The sequence below is a fragment of the Aethalodelphis obliquidens genome, unplaced genomic scaffold (assembly GCF_003676395.1).
Source record: "Aethalodelphis obliquidens isolate GAN/ISIS:26980383/991018 unplaced genomic scaffold, ASM367639v1 scaffold50, whole genome shotgun sequence".
In the NCBI taxonomy this organism is placed as follows: domain Eukaryota; kingdom Metazoa; phylum Chordata; class Mammalia; order Artiodactyla; family Delphinidae; genus Aethalodelphis; species Aethalodelphis obliquidens.
The window spans coordinates 3,391,460-3,415,185 of record NW_020837994.1 but is presented as its reverse complement, the minus strand read 5'-3'; the positions used below and the strand labels follow the sequence as shown (position 1 = coordinate 3,415,185).

Below are 23,726 nucleotides of genomic sequence, written 5' to 3'. Positions count from 1 at the left end.
TATATTAGACTTTATAAGTTGTTAACGTTTTGACACTTTTCTATACTGGTTAGTAAATATCAATAGTAGTTACCCCAAGCTCCCTGAGTACCCCACTGCCACTGCTCCAGCTGCCCTTGCCCCCCATCTTAAAACTCCTTGAACCTTCTCAGGATCCACAACTACAGAGACAATACCTGGCACAGACTGGGGCTCTAGACCCTGCTGGAAAGGCCAGCATCTCTTTGGATCCGTCAAGTGTCCGTGTCAGTCAGCAGCCTACAGCCCCTCCTGGGCACTGCCTTTGGTTTCCCCAGAAGGCTTAACTCAGCACTGCTTGTTACACCTACCGGGGCCCAGGGAGCCCTGCATAGGAACCATCCAGAGACACCCGGCTACTAGCCAGTGGCCAGCCTGCCCCACCTCCCACATATCAACCCCCATTCCTGAATGTTCCGCCTTCCCCCAGCAGGCTCAGACCTCACCCCTGAGAGATAGCAGTCCTGGAGGGAATGCTGGCATCTCAGATGGCAAATATTTTTAATGGTACTCCTGGTCATAATATGTAAATACCACAGAATGATGTAACCCAAAATTGTGATATAATTATATTGGAAGATAGGCAGGGAAGTGGTGTTAGAGAAATCTTCCATTGTTCAAAGTCAATATATAATGTCTGAACTTAAAAATCAAGAAATAACAGTAGAGCTATATTATTTGGAAAACAGAAGTAAATACCAAAAGAAACAGCTGGAAGAGTTGAAAGTGTCTAGTTGTCTCTGAGGAGAAGGGCTTGGTGTGGGAGAGATGAGACAAGAATCTACTGTTTTCTATCATAAGCTTTAAAGAAAATTTGACTTTTGAACCATGTACATATTACTTTTTTTTTCTTTTAGGAGACTATTCCAGGAATCCTGATGAGAGGTGATGGTCAATGGTGATGGCAATGAGAGAGATAAGTGGATGCAAAATTATAATTAGGATATGAATTAGCATAACTTGGTAATTGCCTGGTGCAAAGAGTGAGAGAGGGGGAGAGGGAGGAGACTCACACAGATTTGGGCGTGTAAGCTGGGATTAGAGGATGACAGTTTCTTGGTGAGCACTTGGATGCCAAGGGTCCCTCCAATCACCACATAAGGCAAGAGTGACTTACTCCGCTTAGGAGGATTGGAACTAGTTCACAAAGAAGGGGTATTTGAGCTGGGTCTTAAAGATAGTATAGAAGTTCCCGGTTCCACAAAAGATGAGCTCTGTGGTGAGAGGGTATGTTAAGGGAAGGATATTCTCAGGCAAGGGTGATGGGAAATAATAGGAAGTACAAAGGCACAAAAGCATGGAAGCATTATTTTGGAGGGAAGATATTGAGTTGTCCTGTGTGGCTGCAGTGTGGGAGGCGAGAAAGAAAGAAAGACGTTAGGGAAGAAAATGGTGAAAAATGAGCAGTAACGAGAGTCTGTGGCCAGAATCCAAGAGCCTGTAATGTAGTCCAAGTGGTCCTCTCTCTCGAGCTGGTGGCGGAATAACAGGTACAAACCTTCTGGAAAATCAACTTGGAAATATACATCAGAAGCTGTTCAGATGTTTCTAACCTCTGTTCTAGTGATCCTTTTCCTGGGGATTGTTCTTAAGGAATACTTTTTTTAAAGGATGGAGTAAGCAATATACATTAAGATACTTATTACATCAATATTGGAAACAATAAAAAATTGGAAAACAACCAACATTTCCATCAGAGGAGACTACCTAAGTAAAAGATGGCACATTCATCCAATGAATAATAAATACAGGGCTTCCCTGGTGGCACAGTGGTTAAGAATCCGCCTGCCAATGCAACGGATACGGGTTCGAGCCCTGGTCCGGGAAGATCCCACATGCCGCGGAGCAACTAAGCCCGTGCACTACAACTATTGAGCCTGTGCTCTAGAGCCTGTGAGCCACAACTACTGAGCCCACACGTCTAGAGCCTGTGCTCCGCAACAAGAGAAGCCACCGCAGTGAGAAGCCCGCACACCGCAACGAAGAGTAGCCCCCACTCACCGCAACTAGAGAAAGCCCGCGCACAGCAACGAAGACCCAACACAGCCAAAATAATAATAATAATAATAATAATAATAATAATAAATACACAGACTGGAGTGCTTGTCAGAATTTAGGTGAACTCACCCAGGAGGCCTGCTGGGCTCAGGGGAGAGGAGAAGGTCCAATGTGGGCAGGAGAAGAAGGGTGGAAGCAGAGTGGACCCAAGGCCAGTCCCAGCAAGGGCACAGGCAAGGCAGCCACCATTATGGGGCATTTGCCTTTTGGTATCTCTTTTAATCCTCACAGCAATAGCAATCTTATGAGGGTGGTACTAATACCAACCCGATTTTACAGACAAGGACCTGAGGCTCAAAGGAATGGAGCGATCTGCCCAGGGCTATCTAGCTTCGACGTAGATTCCACCCCAAGTCTATGTGATGGCAGAGCAGTCAGTGCTTTCCTCTGCACCATGACGGCAAGTGTCAACAACCACCACGTTATCTATGGGGCATCCCTTTTTACATGGCCCTGGCATCTTTCTTCAGTCTTGGGGTAACAGGGCCAAGACTGTGTGGACACCAGAGATTGGCGGTAAGTAGCAAAATGGAAAAAGCTGTATGATGACATATTCTTATTGCTTACAAAGCTGAGCAATAAGAATATGTAATTGTATCAGTGATCAAAGCTGCCCCCCAAAATTGTGCTCACAGTCAACAGCAGGAAGGGGCAAAAAGAAATGGAAACAGATAATGTGTGAATGGGTTTTCTCTTTCTCCTAGTTTTGAGGTTTCTGTTCTTATCACTGTATTATGTGCACAATAAAAAAACAATTTACGGGGCTTCCCTGGTGGAGCAGTGGTTAGGAGTTTGACTGCTAATGCGGGGGACGCGGGTTCGAGCCCTGGTCCGGGAGGGTCCCACATGCTGCGGAGCGGCTGGGCCCGTGCACCACGGCTACTGAGCCTGTGCTCTAGAGCCTGAGAGCCACGACTGCTGAAGCCCATGTGCCTAGAACCCATGCTCCACAAGAAGAGAAGCCACCGCAATGAGAAGCCCGTGCACTGCAATGAAGAGTAGCCCCCGCTCACTACAACTAGAGAAAGCCTGTGTGCAGCGACGGGGACCCAATGCAGCCAGAAATAAATAAATAAATAAATATTAAAAAACAAAAAACACCAATTTACAATGAAAAATGGAAACATGGAGAAAATATGAGTTGCTGGGGTGGCCCATGGCCATGCCTGGACCCCAGCTGCAGCTCCTGGCCTTCCAAAACCATTCTGACAGCAACACACATAAAGAAGAAGTTGGCTTCTTCTGAACAAAGGAGGAAAGGAGAGAAATGTAGTGTGTGACCCATGCCAAGAGGCCTCAGGTCCTTGCCATCATGCTTCAGATGTTGGTGTCATGGCTGCATCTATGTGACCTTCTCACCTGGGCCAGGGATGTATGGTTGTGACCAGAGCTTCCCAGTCCAGGCCACTTTGTATCTGATGGTTGTTGCTGTTCCCCATTCATTTTTGTTGTTGGCTCTCCCACCTGGGGCTTGAGTTTGGCCTTGCTGGAGGAAGAGCCAGTATAGGATTCTCTCTGATTGAGGGACAGAGGCCAAGGTAACTTCAGCCAGCAAAGAGAACAGTGAAATAGCAACATCCATGCTTGGGTTTCAGAGCTGGGGCCCAGCAAGTCTTCTTTTGTTCATGCTCACACTCCCTATCTCACTCAGTTTTACTCTGTCCTCCAGATCACCATTCCTATCATGATCCCATGCACTTGCCCACGCTGTTCCTTCAGTCTAGAGCACCCTTTCTGGTGCTTCCTGACAGAGCTAAACCCTGCTTATCCTTTAATACCACATCCTTGATGAAACTTTTCCCGATCTCCTTTTGGGGAATGAATCATTCCCTCCTCTGACTCACACAGAACTTGATTTGTATCTTTCCTATGGCAATTGTATTTTTCTGCAGTATGTTATAGTTATTTGTGTCCATGTCTGTTTCTCCCACTGAATGGCGAGCTTCTCAATGTGGCCAAGGAGCATGTCTTATCCAACTCTGATTCCCCACACAGCGTGGCCAACGCCTGCTATATGGTAGGTGCTCAATCAAAGTGTAGAATGACATTAAATTACAAGGGCTGAGTTCTTTGTCTTCCTGTGTCATGGATTCTCTGGGAAAGCTGTTGAGATTTTGGGCAGATGATCAATTGGTTTTATATCCCTTTCTTTCCTGTGCATTTTGAAAGGGGCTGGAAGAGGAAGAGAGTTAAAGCTATCTGCGGATCCATATTGCAGAGATTTCAGCCAGGGGTCCTTGGAGAGGGTAGTAATATGAATAATAACTAACGTGTGCAGGGACTCTTATACTTTTACACCCATTAACTCTGCTGGGTCTCACAAGGACTGTAGGATGTAGGCTGGGTAGGCAATATTTGGCTTGTCCCAGTGTTATAGCTGAGGAACCCAAGGCTCAGAAAAATGAAGTGATTTGCTCAAGATTACATCAACTCAAAGGAGAGCTGGGACTCAGACCCAGACCTGTTGACTTCAAATCACACGCTCTTGGGATTGCAGAGGCGACAAAAACACAGACTCTCTTCCTCTTGATAAATGTTTGCAGAATGAAGGAAGGAAACCAACAGTTTAACCCTTGAGGAGGTGTACCTGCATCAGACTCCACTTGTTATCCTCACACATGTTTGTTTGCTCATCTAGGGGTTTAGCTCCTCAAAGGTAGGATCCATGCCTTCTCCTTTATTTCTCTCCCCACAGCTCAGGCCTTTGGCAGGCGCCTCACTTTTGCTGGCTCTTGGCTTCCATGTCTATAAAATGAGGAGGCTGAGCTAGAAGTTTAAGTCGGGTCACATTCCCACCAGCGCCCAGCACAGAGCCTGGCCCACAGTTTCCATCACCCTCCCCATGGACGACTCTCAGCTCCAACACTAGAGGCCTCCAGGACTCTAGCTGACATGATGGAGTGTGTACCCTGCACGTTGCAGCCTCTTCCCAGGCTGGCTTTGGAAACCGAGCTTCCTCCAGACAGCAGGACTGCTCCGCTCACACAGATCAAGTTGGGAGCCTCATTAGTCATGTCAGATGACACAGTTAACACTTGGGGCTGGCACGACCAGTTCATCAAAAGCTCCTATATGCCTGGCTCCATCGCTGCAGCTGAGGAACTACTGTATGTGGAGCAGGCAGCACGTCAGAGGAGCAGTGCCAGAGAGCTTCCAAATTGGTTTTGATTAATTGCATGGACATGTCTTTAATTGGTGCCAGGCTAGCGGCCAGAGAACTTATGGGAAAGCAGGATGTTATGCTTTCATTCCCTGAAGTCCCATAAAGCAATGAAAGATGAGGAACAGAATCACTGCTCGTTGAAAATTTATTGACCGTGCAGACCCAGAAAACAAAAATTAACTATCTGAATCGAAACCTAACCTCATTTTCCCAACTCATTGGAAGCCATGCATGTTCCCTTTTGTGCCCCTGGCTTCCTGCTGAGATGTACAACTGAGTGAAAGGTGTGATTTCTAAGGAATGAGTGCTGTAGCATGGAGATGGTACCCTCAGCTTTCCCAGATGGGCGCAGAGGTATCTGGGAAGGTCCCTCCCCTCAGAAACATCTCTTCCTCCAGCGCATCACCGTCCTATGAACTGATATCAGTCGTTGATCCGTTTTGGGTGAAGTATTCATCTACACATTCATTCTTTCTTTTCCATCCTTAGAGATTTGTGTTGAGTGTGTCCTAAATACATAGCACTGTTCTGGTGTCATGGAGAATACAGAATGGAATGGTGTCAAGTACAGATCCTTCCCTAATGGAAAAGGTTATCTAGGAGAAAGGAGAGGATGGGTACACAAATGAACTGATGCATGATGGGTGTATCACAGAAAATGAAGCATTGAGATTTGCCATCAAGAGGACTTGGGTTCAAATCTCAGCCCTGATTCTTATTTCTGAGTCACCATGGAAGTCACTCCGATCCTCTGAGTTTTAACTACAGGATAGGATAATAACACTGCACCTGGCTGCCATGAGGCTTATAAGAGGTAGCAGAGTTGAAAGAACACTGACCAGTAAACGGTTGCTAATTCTGAATAAGCGGTACCAGGGAGGTTCTGAGAAAGTGCTATGTGACAGTTCATGTATTCAAGGAACCAATGTTTACCAATTACAGACTCTGTGCCAGGCTCTGTGATGGGCATTAGGGATTTAGACAGGAAGTTCTGCCATTGACAAGCCTGAGATCCACTAGGGAGTAGCAATGCTATAGTATGGTAAGAATGGCAAGTCGTTACATGTGTGCTGACAGAAGTCTGCTCTGAGCCAGTGGGGAGGAAAGGAGACAGTGGTCACTTTTACCCAGGGAAAATAAATAGGATAGATTTGCCTGAAGAGGCGATGCTTGAGCTAAGTCCTAAAAAATGAGAAGATTTTTGTTTGTAGATAAAGCACAAAAGGGTATTCCATGCGCAATACCACAGTGTTCTTTTTGTTTCTAGAACAAGCAGCGGTTATCCCCTGAGATTTTGGAGTTAGCTGCTTTCTTTGTATGGAAAGTTCTTCCCCTAAATTTCCCCAAAGGGGACTTCTTGACATTTATAACCTGGTATTTTTTTTTTTTTTTTTTTTTTTTGCGTGGTACACGGGCCTCTCACTGTTGTGGCCTCTCCCGTTGCAGCGCACAGGCTCCGGACGTGCAGGCTTAGCGGCCATGGCTTCACGGGCCTAGCCGCTCCGCGGCATGTGGGATCTTCCTGGACTGGGGCACAAACCCGTGTCCCCCGCATCGGCAGGCGGACTCTCAACCACTGCGCCACTAGGGAAGCCCAACCTGGTATTTTCTTATTCATTCCTTTGTTTATTTTATGTCTCCCTGACTAGAATGACAGGTCCAAGAGAACACAAGATCTTGGCTGTCTTTCTCTCCACTCTACCACAATGTCTAGAACACTGCCTAGCATAGTGTAGGTGTTCAATACATGTTTGTTGCCTGAATAAATAAATAAACAACAGGAGGCACAGGAGGGCCTACTGCAATCAAAGAACCATAAGCACACAGCCTGGTGCACAGCGGGCATTGAATTTTTTTCTCATAAAATTGAACAACAAGGAATACCTAAGGCATAGGCTGGAGGAATTGAGGTGGGAGATAACAGAAGAGGTGGCCTCTGAGCTGCTCCCTGAAGGCCAAGAAGGATAACAATGTGATGGGGATGTTGGGAGGGGATCAGGAGGACTAAGTAAGATAACTTTTCAATCTCTTCCAACCTTGAGCTTCTAAGACTTTCTCCCAAACAAATCAGCTCTTGCCAACCTTCCGGGTCTCCTCACTCACACTCCTCCTTTCTACTCCACTCTGTCTGGAGGCTGTAAGGACATCTGACACACCATTTCCTGCCAGTGTAAATCACAGACTGATATGGGATGCTTGTTCTCAGTTTTTACCATTCCCCAGGTGGAGATGGCCCTATAACTCAGGATGGAGGCCCCAAGCAAAGGCAGCCTTTCCACAGGATGGCAAATAAGGGGGAACTTGTTTACCCACCAGCACCTTCCTGGCCCTGCTCCCAGGTAATTTTATGTCCTCTGGTCCTGGATCTGCTCCTTAGTTGGATGCACCTCAGTTCACTTGCTGGAGCACTGATGTGTGACTGTTTAACTGCCGCTGCTTCCTGTCCCAGGGATCCTGGGCCTCAGGGAGCATGAGAAAGAGACAAGAAAGAGAGCTTTATATGAGGTAAGCTTTGACAGTCATAATAAAGGCCAAAAACTAACTTACACTTATATAGTGCTTAACAATTTACAAAGCCCTAGAGAACTCCTGTTCATCCTTCAAGACCCTGCACGAATGTTACCTCTTTTCACCCAACTTCAACTCCAGGTAGAGCTAATGCTTCTCTCCATTATAGCCCTTATTACCTTGTAATGAATTTATTTGCGTATGTGTCTCATTTCCTTCATCAAACCATCAGCACCTTGGGGACAGATCTCTTCTCTCTAGTAAAACACATTTTTTTCTTAAAAAGTAATTTTCATCATACATATTTTTCTAATTATGAAAGTAATATTTATAGATATAATGATAAAAATTGTATATATAAAAGTATAATGAAGAAAATTTTAAATCACTTATAATTTCATCACCCAGATAAAACCACTGGCACCATTTTGAGTATATCTTGAGTCTTTTTTTAGCATATAGAAAGTAAAAATGGACTATGTAATGCATCTGGTTTTATAGTCTGGCTTTAGCATCTATTCCATTGTGAACATAAACACGTCATTGACAGTTCTTCAAAAACATCATTTTAAATGGCTGCATTATTTTCATTTAATGAGTATACCACAGTTTACCTGACAATTTCCTCATTGTGGGACATTTGGACCAGTTACTTCTTTTTACTGTCTTACAAATAAAATCAATAACTGTATACATAAATCTTTGTCTGCATCTTTGACTATTTCCCTAAGAAAGATTCCTAGAAATGGAATGTCTAAGTCAGCAAAATGCCAGGGGTGAATTATCCATAAAGGCTAATAATGGAGAGAAGCCAGAGGTACCAAGTCAACTTTAAGATGCCTAGATATCTTGCATGGGATTTTGCAAACAGACTGGACACAAACCCATTTCCCCATTTAAAGTTTTATGGCTTTGGCAATTTGGACAACCATTCTGAGTTTCCATTTTCTTATCTAAAAAATGAAGACAATAAATGTCTTTCTCACAGAATGATTCCTTCTGATCTGGGAACTTCCAGAAACATGATCAACTATCCTAATATAGATGGGTTTCCCATCCCACCCCCTGCTACAGACACGTAGAGATGCTGGATGAACTATAACAGACGTTATATTTTTATTGCCAAATTTGAAAAAAATAAAGAGAAATCCCCAGATATCAAAAATGAAAAAGAAATGAAAAGCTCAAAGCCAGAACAGGTCATAGGTGACGTGCCTTAGCTGCCACAAGGATTTCACACTTAGCTATAGTTCCTGAGATCTGCAGGCCAGGGTTCCACCGAACACTAAGGAGTAGGAGATGGGGCTCCAGTCCTGGGCAGGTGAGAAAGCTGGAACTGAGCCCCTTGCATACAGCTCTGACATTGGAAGCTTTGTCCCCTTCCATGAAAAGGAGACTGGAAAAACTCTACCCCAAGGTTAGAGAAGTTCAAGGAACCTTGATGTCTGAAGAGGCCTTGGGAAGGGAAGAAATGGCACTCAAGAGAAACAGAAATCCCAATCAGTGCCAAATGCATATGGAGGTTTAAATTTACTCTACCTGTATGTGCAGACAGCTAGTGAGATTAATTAACAGAAAAATTGGTCCAGACCTTAAAATTCTTAGGTTAGGGCTGAAGTAAGACCTATTAAAATTCTTAGGTTTAGGCTGAAGTGAATTCAAAATAGCTCTGCAGGGATGTTTACCAATCCAGGGCTTGCAGAATCCACTAGAAAAAACAATCCCTGATGAAGCTGCTCCTGAAAAGTATCAAACCACATGAGGAAAGCAATGAGCAAAATGGAGAGTCAACCAACACAACAAACTAGAGAGAAGAAGGGTTAAAATAGAACCATTTAAAAGAGACTGTGGGTGGGAGGGAGTGTCAAGAGGGAGGGAATATGTGGATATATGTATACATATAGCTGATTCACTTTGTTATACAGCAGAAACTAACACAACATCATAAAGCAATTATACTCCAATAAAGATATAAAAAAATTAAACCTCTTTTCTATTCAACTATAAATAAATAAATAAATAAATAAATAAATAAAGACTGTGGGGACTTCCCTGGTGGTGCAGTGGTTAAGAATCCACCTGCCAATGCAGGGCACACGGGTTCGAGCCCTGGTCCAGGAAGATCCCACATGCCACGGAGCAACTAAGCCCGTGTGCCACAACTACTGAGCCTGTGCTCTGGAGCCCGCGAGCCATAACTACTGTGTGCCACAACTACTGAAGCCCACGCGCCTAGAGGCTGTGCTCCGCAACAAGGGAAGCCACCACAATCACACCGCAACGAAGAGTAGCCCCTGCTCACCGCAATGAGAGAAAGTCCGTGCACAGCAATGAAGACCCAACTCAGCCAAAAATTGTTTCTTTAATTAATTATTTTTTAAAAAGGAAGAAGAAAATTCAATCTAGAAAAATAAGTTAGATGTAAGGAGGGGGATGCAAGTGAGGTGCTAGAGTCAGCTCTTATCAGCCCAAAGAGGGACTGTTAAATTTTAAGGAATTTTGAGAACTGGTTGTAAAACACAGTCATTGCTAAAAATTAAATTATACAAACTTGCAATTAAACAAATTACTTTCAAAATAAAAGTAAAAAATCCTCACAGTGCATAACTTCTTAATTACTTTACTACAATTTTTCTATTATCTATGCACTTGAGGTTATTATCTCCCACATCTATATGGTAGAAATACTATAGAATGGTGTGCTGCTGTGCATCTTTTTCCTTCTCTATATTTCAGTGATGTCACATTGGTAACTTGAGTATTTGCACCTCAGAGCTCAACAAATGCTACAAGTCAGGGCTCCCTTACGCCTACTACATGAGACCTGGTTGTTAAACATCTAAACACCACTGAATATAAGAAATAATGGTTTACACTGCTAGGTATATATCCAAGAGAACTGAAAACATATGTCCACAAAAATACTTGTACACAAATGTACGTAGCAGCCTTACGTATAATACCAAAAAGTGGAGCTAACTCAAAAGTCCACCAACTAATGAATAGATAAATAAAATATGGTTTATCCATAAAAGGGAATATTATTCAGGCATAAGAAGGAATGAAGGACTGATACATGTTCCAACATGGATGAACATTGAAAACATTGTGCTAAGTGAAAGAAGCCAGACACAAAAAGCCATATATTACATGATTCCATTTATATGAAACACCCAGAATAGGTAAATCCATGGAGACAGAAAGTAGATTAATGGTTGCCAGGGGTTAGGGATAGGAGGAATGGGGAGATTTCTTCTGGGGATAAGAAAATGTTCTAAAATTAGATCGTGGTGATGGTTGCACAATTTTGTGACTATGCTAAAAACTATTGAATTGTATCTTTAAAATGATGAATTTTATTGTACACAAACTATATTTCAATAAAAAGAAAGGACTAAAGAAAGGTAGGCAGAGAAATTGGTATGCATGTTTGTAAATATAAATAAATTCTGGTTGTTAAAACATCTAATGGAGGGGGGGTGAGTGGTTAAAAGTCAGTTGGAACTAAAATACTAAAAACCAAATTAAGTGGAAGATAGAGGGGGTGGAGAACAGAATTAAAGAACTCTAAAGTTCCTGAAATTTTCACAGCTTGCTAAAGATAGTGATTAACTTAACAATGTTAGGTTGAGTATATGCACATTGATAACATAAGAACACCCACTGAAGCAATATAATTAGAATGTATAACTTCCAAACCACTAGTGAGGCAAAAAAGGGAGTAAAGAAAACAACCAAAGTAAAGGGGGCAGGGTAAGAGAATAAAGCAAATAAAACACATGGCAAAGGACAAAACAAAGGGGGAAAATATCCACAATAGGTCATAAGTAGAAGAAATGTAAACACGCTTAAGAAAAGACGAAGATTCTCAGATTGGATTTTTAAAAATCCAGCTGTATGTTGGTTACAAGAATGCATTCGGGCTTCCCTGGTGGCGCAGTGGTTGAGAGTCCGCCTGCCGATGCAGGGAACACGGGTTCGTGCCCCGGTCCGGGAGGATCCCACATGCCGCGGAGCGGCTGGGCCCGTGAGCCGTGGCCGCTGAGCCTGCGCGTCCGGAGCCTGTGCTCCGCAGCGGGAGAGGCCACAGCAGTGAGAGGCCCGCGTACGCAAAAAACAAAACAAAAAAACAAACAAAAAAAACAGTAGCCCCCACTTGTTGCAACTAGAGAAAGCCCGCATGTAGCAACGAAGACCCAAGGCAGTTAAAAATAAATAAATAAATTTATTAGGAAAAAAACAGAAAAACAGGTGTTTAAACAAAAACTTGTACACACATGTTCATAGTAGCACCATTTATAAGAGTCAAAAGGTGGAAACAACCTAAATATCCATCAGACATTTAAACATCAACAGATAAACAAGAAGTGGTATATCAATACAACAGCCTGTTACTCAGCCCTAAAATGTAATGAAGTTCTGATGCATGCTACAACATGGATGAATCTTGAAAACATTATGCTAAGTGAAAAAAGCCAGACACAGTGGTCACATATTGCATGATTCCATTTATTTGAAATGTCCAGAACAGGCCAATCCACAGAGACAGGAAGTTGATTAGTGGTTGCCAGGGGCTAGGGGAAAGGGGGTGAATGGGGAGTGACTGTTCAATGGATACAACGTTTCCTTTTGGAGTGTTCTGGAACTAGATAGCGGGTGATGATTGCACAACACTGTGAATGTGCTAAATGCCACTGAAATGTACACTTTAAAATGGCTAAAATGGTGAGTTTAATCAGAAATTTAAAGAAGCAATTTCCATAAGTCTATTCTTTCATTCATCTATCAGACATTTATTGAACAGCTCCAGGGAAGCTTTATTCCGGATGCAGGCAATACAGAGAAATCAGATGTGGTCTTGGCTTTCAAGTTCATGGGTTGGTAGGGGAGGAAAAACATTCTGCAGACAATTAAGTGCAATTAAGTGTTAGGGTTTCCTTCACTTAAGAATGGGCATTGTACACTGTGGGCACTGCTTTGCCAAGAAGTGAGGGGTAGAGAATAGCAACGGTAAGGCTGAAGCTTGAGTGCCGAGTAGGAGTTTTCTAGGTGGATGGCAGCAAGGATGGATTTGAGACAGCGGGTGTGACCTGAGCAGGCTCAAAACGCTGGCATCAAAAAGCCTCCGGTTTTCAGCAAACTCCAAACTAAATAGCACGTGTGCAGCAGTGCAGAGGATGGACTTCAGGACAGTGATGTGAGAGGTGGGTGACCACCCTGTCCGGTTGCAGTAGGTGACGCTAAGACATGTTAGGGGAATGACCTGGACTTGACTGCATGTGAGAGTCAAAGGAAGTATGATGCCAAGATTGGGCTACTTTGTTGGTAGTGGAAACTGCCAGTCCCTAAAGTGGGTCTGCAGGACATTCTGTCCTCAGGGGACGTGAAACTAGAATTTACACTCCCCCCCATCTTATGTATTCTACTATTTTTTAATGATTTTTTTTCTTTTTGTATTTATATTTGAAACCTACTTCCCTTTTCTTTGGGCTTCCTCTGTTTTCCTGTTTGAAATATATGTTACTCTGGAAATGTCATGGCATAGTATAGTGGCATTTACAAGTGAAGTGTAAAGGATTTTCAGAACATCTAGAAACGCAAGTCTAGGGTTTAGGAATATAAGCCCTAACGATGTGATAGCGTTCATGCCTTCAGACACTGTGTCATAAATATAAACACACCCGGAAATTTGAGACAGCATAGAAGAGATAGTTGAGAACTTTATTAGGATTTAAATGTGCCCAGAGTTTTAAAAATGTATATGAGAAATATTAAAAACACAAAACATAACACACTACTTGGGAAGAACATTAGGAAAAAATGAATGACAGAATGCCAACATTTACTTGTGAATACACAGTCTGGGAGAAGGACCAGGGGGCCTGGACACCCCAGGAAAACTTGGAAAAACCTCTGCACCATCTTCTCTGTCATAAATATGTTCCCCACAAACTGCATGTAAATCAGTTGTTGGTAAATCATATTTATCAAATGCAAGGGTGACCATTATTTTAAAGTTATCTTAAGAAAGTACACTTTAGTAAAGGATATTATTACCAATGGAGTAATGGAAAAAAACCTCACTGGACCGAGAGAAATTCAAGGTCCTTCATTATTATCCTGGCTCTGCCACCAACTAGATGTGTGATTAGAGAAAATTCACTCCATCTCCCTGGGCCAATTTCCTCATCTAATCTGGGTTGTAACTCTGAATTTTCACTTATTAGATTCTTAAAGCAAGATACAGGGGTACTGGCTCACAGCCTAATGTCTAGTTTCTTCTGAAAGGTGATACTGCAGGACAGAACTGAGGGCCCTTTTACATAAGAGGAGCCGGGGATGGCAAGGCCAGCAGGCCAGTTACCAATGGTTTACCAATGCTTTGTGTGTTTTGCCTCTTTATACTCCACTTTCTCATTCCCACAATCACCCTAACTGTGATGATAACAAATTTTGTTCCAAATTCTTTACAAAAGCTTGTTCCTTAGAGCTGTGCTCTGGGAGAGACTGACAGTCTAAGGTAGGAGCCCATTCCCAGTAGTCTCTCCACCTCTGGCCCTTTCCCTACCCCCACAAGGCCGGTACTGCCTAAGGGCAAGGGCTATACCCTCTGTGCCTAGTACAGGTCCAGGCCTAAAGAAGGAATTCAGTAAATGACTATTCACTGGATGTTTTTGAAGGAGCAAGCTGCGGCAGAGAGATGGGTCTGGTGAAATAACTGAATCCTAGGGGTGAACTTTTGGCTGCTTCTTTAAACATTTCTGAACTTCCCAAATTTTCTACAATGGGCAAAAATATATAGAAACCACAAGTATTAAACCCTCTTTTTCCAGGCTTTTAGTCAATGCCCTGGTTTCCCATAAATAATGTAAATTTTGTCCAGTTCTCCGATGTTTGGAACAGAACAAAGGTCACACATCTTTTAAGAGAAACAGCTAGTACAGTTTCCTAGTTCGTTTTGCTTAAACAGCAAAGAAACAATGCATTTGTCTTTGTGGACAAATGCCGTCTAGCTCCAAGCAAGGACCCCTGCCAACTGGCTTCAGAAAAGGCCGTTTATCAACAGTGTTTAGGCACCACCTTGATTAATCTGCCATACAGGAAGTACAAAGCACATCTGTAAGCATTCTTTTGTCTTCTTAAGCAAAATAGGTTTAGGCCGTATTAACTTGAAAGAGGTAGAAGGCAATGGGTCAGGCCTTCCGCTGATTACTACCATGCTGTAGACTAATTCAGGAACTGTTTGGAAGACTGAAGAAGCAAAGGAAATTACTCTCTGTTGAGTACTTACTACATGCCAGATATTGTGCTGGGCACCCCATATACATTATTTTAATGTAAGCCTCACATCTAACAATAACTATCTAACATACTATATTTTCACTCATTTATCTTATTTCTTGTCTGTCTCCCCCACTTAAATGTAAGCTCATAAGAAGAAACCTTTTTTTTGTCTTGTTCACTGCTGTATCCTCAGTGTCTACAACAGGGTCAGATACATATAAACAATCAATAAATATTTGTTGAATGAACAAAGTGAACATCTCCATGAGACAGGTTTTATTATTCTCCTTTTATGGATGAGTAACCTGAAGTGCTCCAGTGGTGCAAATGAACTGCCCAAAGTCCCATGGCTTGTTAAGGAGCAGGCCAAACCCCAGTCTCACTCCTTTGTTCTTTCTATAGACCAAGAGACTTAGACCTTGAAAAACTTTTCCAGCTTGACAAATCTGTAGCCTAGATGCCTATAAAACATGTATTTACTTTGGGTACTCATTTGAAAATCTGAAATTTCACCGAGGAGATATATTTGGCATTTTAATGGTAAACATTTTGCTAAAATAACAATGAAAGACACATTTTCCCAACAGAACAATTTCATCTATGGATAGACAGGAATTATCTACATCATTTCATACCTGAAAATCCTGTGAATAATTACTCTTCAGATATAAATAAAAGCACAGTAATTCTGGACACCAACAAAAACATTTGCAAACCTTCGAGTTTCCTAAGTTACATCATTAAGATGACTATTGATATTCATGTGGTATTCTCAGTGTGGAATATCAAATACTCCCATGTACATCCGTGTTGAGTGTCCCAGCATGGGAAGAGGTAGACTCGGCACATCAAAAGCCATTCCTATCCTAAAGAAATTATATGGGAAGCTCAAGAATTCTTCAGAGAATCAGTTGTAATAAAATCCATCTCAAGAATATTCATTTTGTATGAGAGAATGGAAGAATGAGGTTAATTTTACCCAGGAGAATACTTCAAATCCTTTCCATTTGTCAGAATATATTTGATCCATATGTGCTCCTTTACCTCCCTAGGACCACATAACAGGAACATGCCGTTTGTGGTGTCTTCTCATATCACTTGGGATTTTTGTAGGGATTCTGGTCCCCTTCTCCTTCGGGGAAGGCCCCTTTCCCTTCTGTCCCACTCCTGCTACCAATACAATAGTATCATACAGTCTCCATGTGGACCCAGCCAGTTAATTGTTCCTGGACCAAACTAATGGTTTGGCCCCATTCTCTCCATTGCCAACTTTTGGTGCTATTGTTTTATTCTGATAATAAAAGTATTAATATTTTAGAAAAATATTTTTGGATTTATGTATATAATTTTGTATGTCACTCTTTTCACTTATAAGTATTTTGCCATGCTGTTTTAACACTTCACAAACATTAATTATAATGACTGCATAATAGTCTACTATATCATCATAGTGTAATTTACTTAACCAATTTTCTACTGTTGGACTTCTGGATTGTTAAAGCATAAACTCTGCCCACATTTCAGACTATTTCTTTTTCTTTTTTTTTTTTTTGCGGTACGCGGGCCTCTCACTGTTGTGGCCTCTCCCTTTGCAGAGCACAGACTCCGGACGCGCAGGCTCAGCGGCCACGGCTCACGGGCCCAGCCGCTCCGCGGCATGTGGGATCTTCCCGGACTGGGGCACAAACCCGTGTCCCCTGCATCGGCAGGCGGACTCTCAACCACTGCGCCACCAGGGAAGCCCCAGACTATTTCTTTAGGACAGATTCCCAGAAGTAAAATTAGAGGATCAGAAGTTATAAACATTTTTAAAGCTCCTGATAGATACTGCCAAATTGCTTTTCAGAAAGCTGTTGCCAATTTACACTTCCAACATTGCCAGCGTGTTTTTCTACCAATACAGATTGGTCTAAAGAATAATAAAATTTAAGTGGAACATATAGTCCTTAAATTATTAATGCAGCTGGAGAGGCATCATGACCACAGCAGAGAGGCCTGTGGCAAACGTCATACCTTTTTCCAGGTATGCAATTAACAATGAGTTAGTGTGAGCACATGGAACAGAAGTTTTGCAAGAGTGAACAGCAATATAATTAGATTTCAGACTCAAATCTAAGGCTTGTGTCTGCTTTGTCTGTTGCTGTACCCTAGCACATAGGACAGTGCCTGGCACATAGAGCCACTCGATAAAAATTTGCTGAATTAACACAGAATCTCCTTTCAGATGCAGTTTTTCAGCAGCTGTAGGATTTAGCCACTCCTGGATTCAAAGGAAACATGACTGGCTGGATTAAACATCCTTGCAAAGGTCTGTTCAATCCTGAGATTCTATTTCAACTTTGGAAAATCAGTTTAAGTGAAGGTGATACAATATGGCACTCTTTAGGAGAAAAACAAGTAAACATATCTAAAAGAACATAGCTTGGTACCAGTTGCCAATATATATATATATAATTTTTTTACAAGCATGCAAAAAAATATAATTCAATGAGTTTTGTCACCTCCATAGTAGTCCCTTTCATAGGTGATAACAAACTTATTCAAATGCTGCTCATGGTCAAGGCAATTTTGGAATTACCTTCAGTTCATTCTGTTATCACTGGTTGTAACTTGGCACCATTTTCAGTATTGCCAATTTTTTTTGGAAATATTACAAGGGCAAAATATAGGTAGTAGTTTGTGTACTATAATTTTTAGCCGAGAACAGCACAAAACTTATTTTGTGAATCAGAATATGGTCAAGGTAATACAGTCAATCATTCAGCTCTAGTTCACGCTCCTGGCACCATAAAGACTACCTTCAATATTCCACAATTTCTATAGTAGTAAATTGTCAGACATTGCCAGATCAGTTTGGCATTAACAATGTTACTGATGGATCAATCATCTGTCATTTTTATATACACATTTTATATACATCAGACCAGGGGTCAGCAAACTATGGCCCATGGACCAAATCTGGCCCACCATCTGGTTTTCTATGAACTTACTGCAAGCTAAGAATTTTTTTAATATTCTCAGTGGTTTGAAAAAAATATTTTGTGACATGTGAAAACTATATGAAATTTAAATCCCCGTATCCATAAATGAAGTCTCATTAGGACACAGCCATGCTCATCTGTTTCCATGTTGGCTATGTCTGGTTTTGCATTAAAATGTTGAGAAATTACAATAGCCACTGTATGGCCCACACAGCCTAAGACATTTCCTTTACAGAAGAAGTTTGCTGACCTCTTCACTAAATGCAAGTGGGACCTAAGAAGTACTGAAGTTTCCCACTACAGATTTTTTGTTTCTGGATATTAATACTGGGAGAAGGGTGATGCAACTGGGACAGTATTTGCAAGGATCTGATAAGACAGAGACTAGAGAAGATAAATATGAGTGTTGCCTCAAATAGGATGTCGAAGCCTGGCAGAATCTGAGGGGTCTGATCCAACTAAGGAGTTAGAGAACACAGGGTTACATATACAATCCCAGCAGCAAAGAAGACTCTTATTGAGCCACATAGGACCCTGGTGACCAATCCCAAGGAGCCTATTGAGACTTGCTGGCAATGAGGTCTGTAAACGGCAGGCTGGCTGATCAGCAGATGTGATACAGCGACAGTTCCCAATAGTACCCCACTCCTGTACTAGATATCCTCAAGTCATTTAGCATCCAGATTTATCCGGGCACCTCCAAAGTCTGAACTCTAAGAAGTGGATCTGAAAGGAAGGCTCTGGAAAGCAGGCCCCATGTACACATTCTTCCCAAACAATAACATTTCAGTGAGAACTCAGAGCCAGGGGCAGAATTCAGAAGACTGCAGAACTACCCATGTTTTTCGAAATCAAAGATTGGTGAATACTTTATTCTTTCTGTTTTTGATCATTACCAGTGGGACAGGTGGAAGGTGGGATGATGGGTGGAGAACGGACTGGATAAACTCAATGATGAAATGATCTGCCCTGGAAAGTGTTTATTCCTCCCAGACTTCCAGCTGTAGTGTATAACATTCCATGTGGATTTTGAACCAGAATGGGAAAGGGGAAGTTCAGCCTGAAACCCAGAGAGATTCCTTGACTGTGTGTTTAGCTTGAGAATTATGGTCAAGGTTTGCAGATGGCCAGCTCTCTTCCTGGCAACCTACAGAGAGCCAGGCTTCATCTCTTATGGTTAGATGGAGCTTCTCCTGCCAGGGAAAATACAGTTGCTGGGAGAGTGCGATTTGCATATTATATCTCTGAAAAACTTTCATAACTCCTGAGTACTAGAGGTAACCAAATTGCCTCAAGAAACTGGTAATACTGGTTGCCTCTGGGGAGTGGAACCCCTGGTGGCTAAGGGTGAGAGGGAGCTTTTTTGTTCCTTCCCAGTGTGCCCCTTATATATGAAGGCAATCTGGGGCCAGGGATGGAGCAATTTCTTTACTCAAGACTATAGGGCTGGGAATTCCCTGGCGGTCCAGTGGTTAGGGCTCTGTGCTCTCACTGCTGAAGGCCTGGGTTCAGTCCCTAGTTGGGGAACTAAGATCCCACAAGCTGCGCGGCACTGCCAAAAAACCCCCCCACAAACAAACAAAACAAAAGACTATAGGGCTGAAGTGGAGAGCTGGAAGAGGGATCTAAAAATCAGAAGAGAGAAAAGTTGCAGTTGAGTGGAAAACTATGACCAAAAGGGGAATTCAAGGCAAGCATACCAAAGTGGCCAAAAGCAGCTATTGGAGGGTGCGGTCCAGAACCAGAAAACAAAGCCCAGGGAAACAGAAGAGCAAGAGCAAACTGGAGAATAAACTGAGTGATATCTGAGAAAAGTCAAGGACAAGGGCCTAGGGCATGATGGGTGGAACCCTGAGATTATAGGATCAAAAAGCTCAAGAGGCCTAGGCAGCAAGGTGCAGGCCGGGCAAAATTCATGTCAGAAATAAAACAGATTCGGCAGGTGGACAGATAAGGGGTACTGTTACATGAGAACTCTCTTGTCTGAGGACAGTCTTTTGAGATTATGCTCTAAACTGGTGTGTAGAGATACTGAGCAGCCATGTGTGAAAGGTTTGCTCTGCGTGAATATTTTTACTTCCCTCCAAACTTGAGGCTTCCTAGGGTTTATTATCATCTTACTGAATATTTTCTGAGAAGCCGTGCAAATGGGCAATGGGTTCAGGTAGTGCAGTTCAACCTGACTACCGCCCAGGACATGATCTAAGGTAATAAGGTAAGTCCTTTTCATTACAGCTACTTGTAACAATTTGAATTCACCCTCCTGATTACCTGCTTCTGGTTGCTTTGCGTCCAAACCCTGTCTGGGACAACATGGCTTCCAGTATTCTACTCTCCAACATGGTCTTGGTCCAGCACCTTTGGCAGGGTCACTCCAGCCCTGTTTACAGGACAGGGATAAATCCAGAAATAAGTTCTCTCAGGACCTCTGTGTTATCACAGATTGGAAATAATGCCTGTAGGTACGGTTGTGGGAACCTGGCCTAGGCATAGGGGCATACAATTCTGCAACAATTACCCCCTGGGCTGAGCAAGGATTAATATTGGTTCAGTCACCAAGTGGCCAGCTGTGGCGGCTTTCTTCCAGAAGTGCAGCGTCCCTGTCGCAAAGGCCTTATGGGGAGCCCAGGGCCTTATCCGATGTAGGAAGATGTAATGGTCCTGAGATGGAATGTCTAGAAATTGCTAAGTATGCAGACGTCTGTGAGCTGTTGCCTGGTTTGAGAGCTTTCCTGAACAATATCTTTTATTTGTGAGATAAGGTCTAAGTTTCAGAGTGCCTCAAAGCTGACAGGTATTAGTGGGAAACTTGTAATTTTTTGAAGGTGATAGTGAAAAGAACTAAAAACAGCTGTGTTGAATAAATGTTGGGCCTCTACTATCAACCAATACTGTTTACTAACTTACCAGTTAAATAATAGGAATGTAAGAATCCTTGGGTTAAAACATAGACATTGGCCAATCCTGTGAAATGCTGTTACTAACCATTCCCCCCACCCAACACACACACACACACACACACACACACACACTCCTCCACCAGCCATTCTGAGATGTTTCCAGTCTATGTGGTATTACTTGGAACCCAATTGGGAAACGTTCCAGTCCATAAATCCTGGCAGAGAGCCAGAAAGAGATAAAGGAGTCTCAACTAGGAAAGACTGCTTTTTTGAAGGTTTGATGAGAAACTTAAAAAACCCAATCAAATAAGTAGGCTATTATATAAACCTATCCACAGACTCAGGGGAAGCAATTTATAAACTACTAGCATAGAGTTGGGGGCGGAGAGAGGAAGCAAGTCATCCCAAATTATTTATCTTCTGTATAACACCATTATCTTCCTCTTTGGACTTTGCTATTTCAGCTAATAGTGCCCTCATTGTCCTACTGACGGAGGTTCAGAGCCTCATGCTGTTCTACCCGCCTGGGAAGCATGCCCTCATTTCCTAGCCTCCTTGTCCCATGCTTCCTTACGGATCCAGTCCAGGAACTACCTCATCCATGGAGTCCACCCAGCCCTTGGTGACCTTATTTCATAATATCACACTGTCAATGCTCAGCAGTGTTCTAAACACTGAAGGTGCTTAAAAAAAAAAACAAAAACCCAACAAGGTTGATATTAGTTACTAGAAACAGGCTGCGGTGTGGGAATCAGCACGTAGGCAGCAGACTCCCTTAATTCAAGGTCTAGAGTGTCACCTTGTCTTCCTCCTCACATATCACAGCCTGGACCTTAGTGCCCTGGTTTCTATTTTCCAGGACCAGATCCTCCTCCTCCATCAGAGGGGATACACCCAAATGAGGGGGGGGCGGGGTTCCAAAGCACAAGACTAGAATGAAACAAACCCAGCACTTCTGTGAGGGGTAGGTCTGTGAGAAGGTCAGGATGGGTGGCCAACCCCTGAGTTCTGAGGGGCTCCCACTGAGTCATTTGGGAGGGATCGGCCCTTAGCATTGCTCACTATGTCAGTATGCCACTGCCTCCTGTACCATACCTCAGGCCCTGACTGTGAAGCAGGCTGGAACTGTAGGCCTTCTTTTGGGGTCCTCCCAGCAGAGTATGCCTCCCTGGGCACAGAGAGAGAGACTCCAAGAGGTCCTGCTCCCACTTTTCATTCGTATGATCCCCTGAGGCAGAATACTGAGAACAAAGGAAGAGGACAGTCACAACAAGCTAAGGTCTGGACAGTGAAGAAAAAACTTGGTAAGGAAAAAAAAAAGAAAAGTCAAGCACAAGCAAGTACCAGAAGCCAACAGCCAGAAGTTCTTCAAAGTTGTGGAGAACAGCAAGGAAGATGACCCAAGAGTCCAGCAAAGAGTAAGTTGCAGGGCCATGACATGTAGAGAGGAGTCATAAAGAAGCTGAAAATAGATGAGCGGCAAATGAAGGTGCCTAACCTTGAGGCAGCTTTCTAGTTTGGGTTCAGCTACCCCAGATTCCTTTCACCACGGTGTGAACCAATCCTAAGCCGCCCTGCTGGGAAGGCTTGTTGAAGATGAAGTCTGCAGCAGCTGGCTGGCAGGAGGGATTTTGGGATGGGATACAGGCAGAGGCATTTCCCCACCAGCTTCGCACTGGAGATGACTCCATGGTTCAGAATTTGTTACTTTTTCCCTCACACATGAGCTATTTTTCCTAGTTTCCTTTGAATGATCAGACCGAAAGTCAAGTTTTCGAGGTTTAGGCTCATCCTTCAAAATACCCGATATAACTTTTGCAGATACCTTCCTCATATTCAAGTTTTCTTTCAGAATGAGCCTAACGGTTTCTTTATCTAAATTTAACTCTTCAGCCATCATCCTCACAGTTAACTGCCTATTCGAACAAACCAAGTCCTTGACCTTCTGGATATTTTCATCCGTCCGGTGGGTGACTGGACGACCACTTCGGGCATCATCTCGAATGTCTTCCCGCCCTTCTTTAAACCTTTTATGCCAGTCGAAAACTCTGGCCCTTGACATGACTTCATCCCCATAAGCTTCTTTTAAAAGATGGTGAGTTTCACTTGCAGACTTGTTCAATTTCACGCAGAATTTGATACTAATCCTTTGTTCTAGATATCGGTCACTCATTTTGGCACTCAAATAACACAGGAACGTTAAAATGCCACGAGTGTGAGGGGAAGACAGAGGGACCAATCTCTATAGGGCTGCAGGTGGAATCATGTCGCTATTCTTGCTCCTCTGAAGACTCATCAGGGAAGAGTAATTGCTTTTCTGAGTTTCAGACCCTCGGCTTCCAATCTAGAAGCTAACGGGGCCAAAGAGTAGCTGCAAAGCTGGGGAAAATGAAAGCTCCTAGAACCCACGTCTGCGTCCAACTCCGCGGCACGAAGATCTGCTGGGGGTGTGAAAACCAGTTACTGAGGCCGTCCCGTTCCGCGGCCCTTAAGAGTCTATGGCGATTTCCGCAATAAAAGCCTATGTGGTGTTAATTTAAGCAAGCAAGAAGCGATGCACCGGTGATGTAACGTGCAAGCTCGCCCCAGACCTGCAGAAACCCGCGCACGCGAAACCTACCGGAGCTGCCCGGGGATCCGAGGCTCTAGAGGCCGGGAGACACGCCCGCACGCGCCATTCCCTCCACTCTCGGGGTAGGCCGTGCGCAGGCGCACTGCGGCAAACTGGGCCAGGCCCCGCCTCCGCCTCCGCCTCCGCCTCGCCACGCCCGAGCAGGCGCGCTTCCTTGCGCGTGCCCGCCTACGGAGAAGTCG

General features: G+C 43.3%; 1 protein-coding gene across 2 annotated transcripts; it reads right to left on the bottom strand.

Moving 5' to 3' along the window:
- Positions 1-3,976: 3,976 nt before the first annotated feature.
- GVQW3 (GVQW motif containing 3) lies at positions 3,977-23,589 on the bottom strand. Of its 2 annotated transcripts, none has more exons than XM_027083441.1 (2): positions 22,621-23,589; positions 3,977-5,419 (listed from the first exon to the last, which is right to left on the bottom strand). In XM_027083441.1, the coding sequence occupies exons 1-2, from the start codon at positions 23,083-23,085 to the stop codon at positions 5,135-5,137; spliced, it is 750 nt and encodes a 249-aa protein (XP_026939242.1). In that variant the 5' UTR covers positions 23,086-23,589; the 3' UTR covers positions 3,977-5,134. The 2 variants fall into 2 exon arrangements, with proteins under 2 accessions (XP_026939242.1, XP_026939240.1); XM_027083439.1 differs by lacking the exon at positions 3,977-5,419 and adding an exon at positions 16,697-20,392 and having other exon boundaries at positions 22,008-23,589.
- Between the last annotated feature and the right edge of the window lie 137 nt (positions 23,590-23,726).

Bases quoted from the DNA above. Each gene is read 5' to 3' on its own strand.
- GVQW3 (XM_027083441.1), bottom strand. From the start codon at position 23,085: ATGAGTGACCGATATCTAGAACAAAGGATTAGTATCAAATTCTGCGTG. The intron at 5,420-22,620 runs GTAACAAATTCT...CGATTCAGATAG, and splicing joins GCTCATGTGTGAGGGAAAAA to TTAATTTTTGTTTTCTGGGT.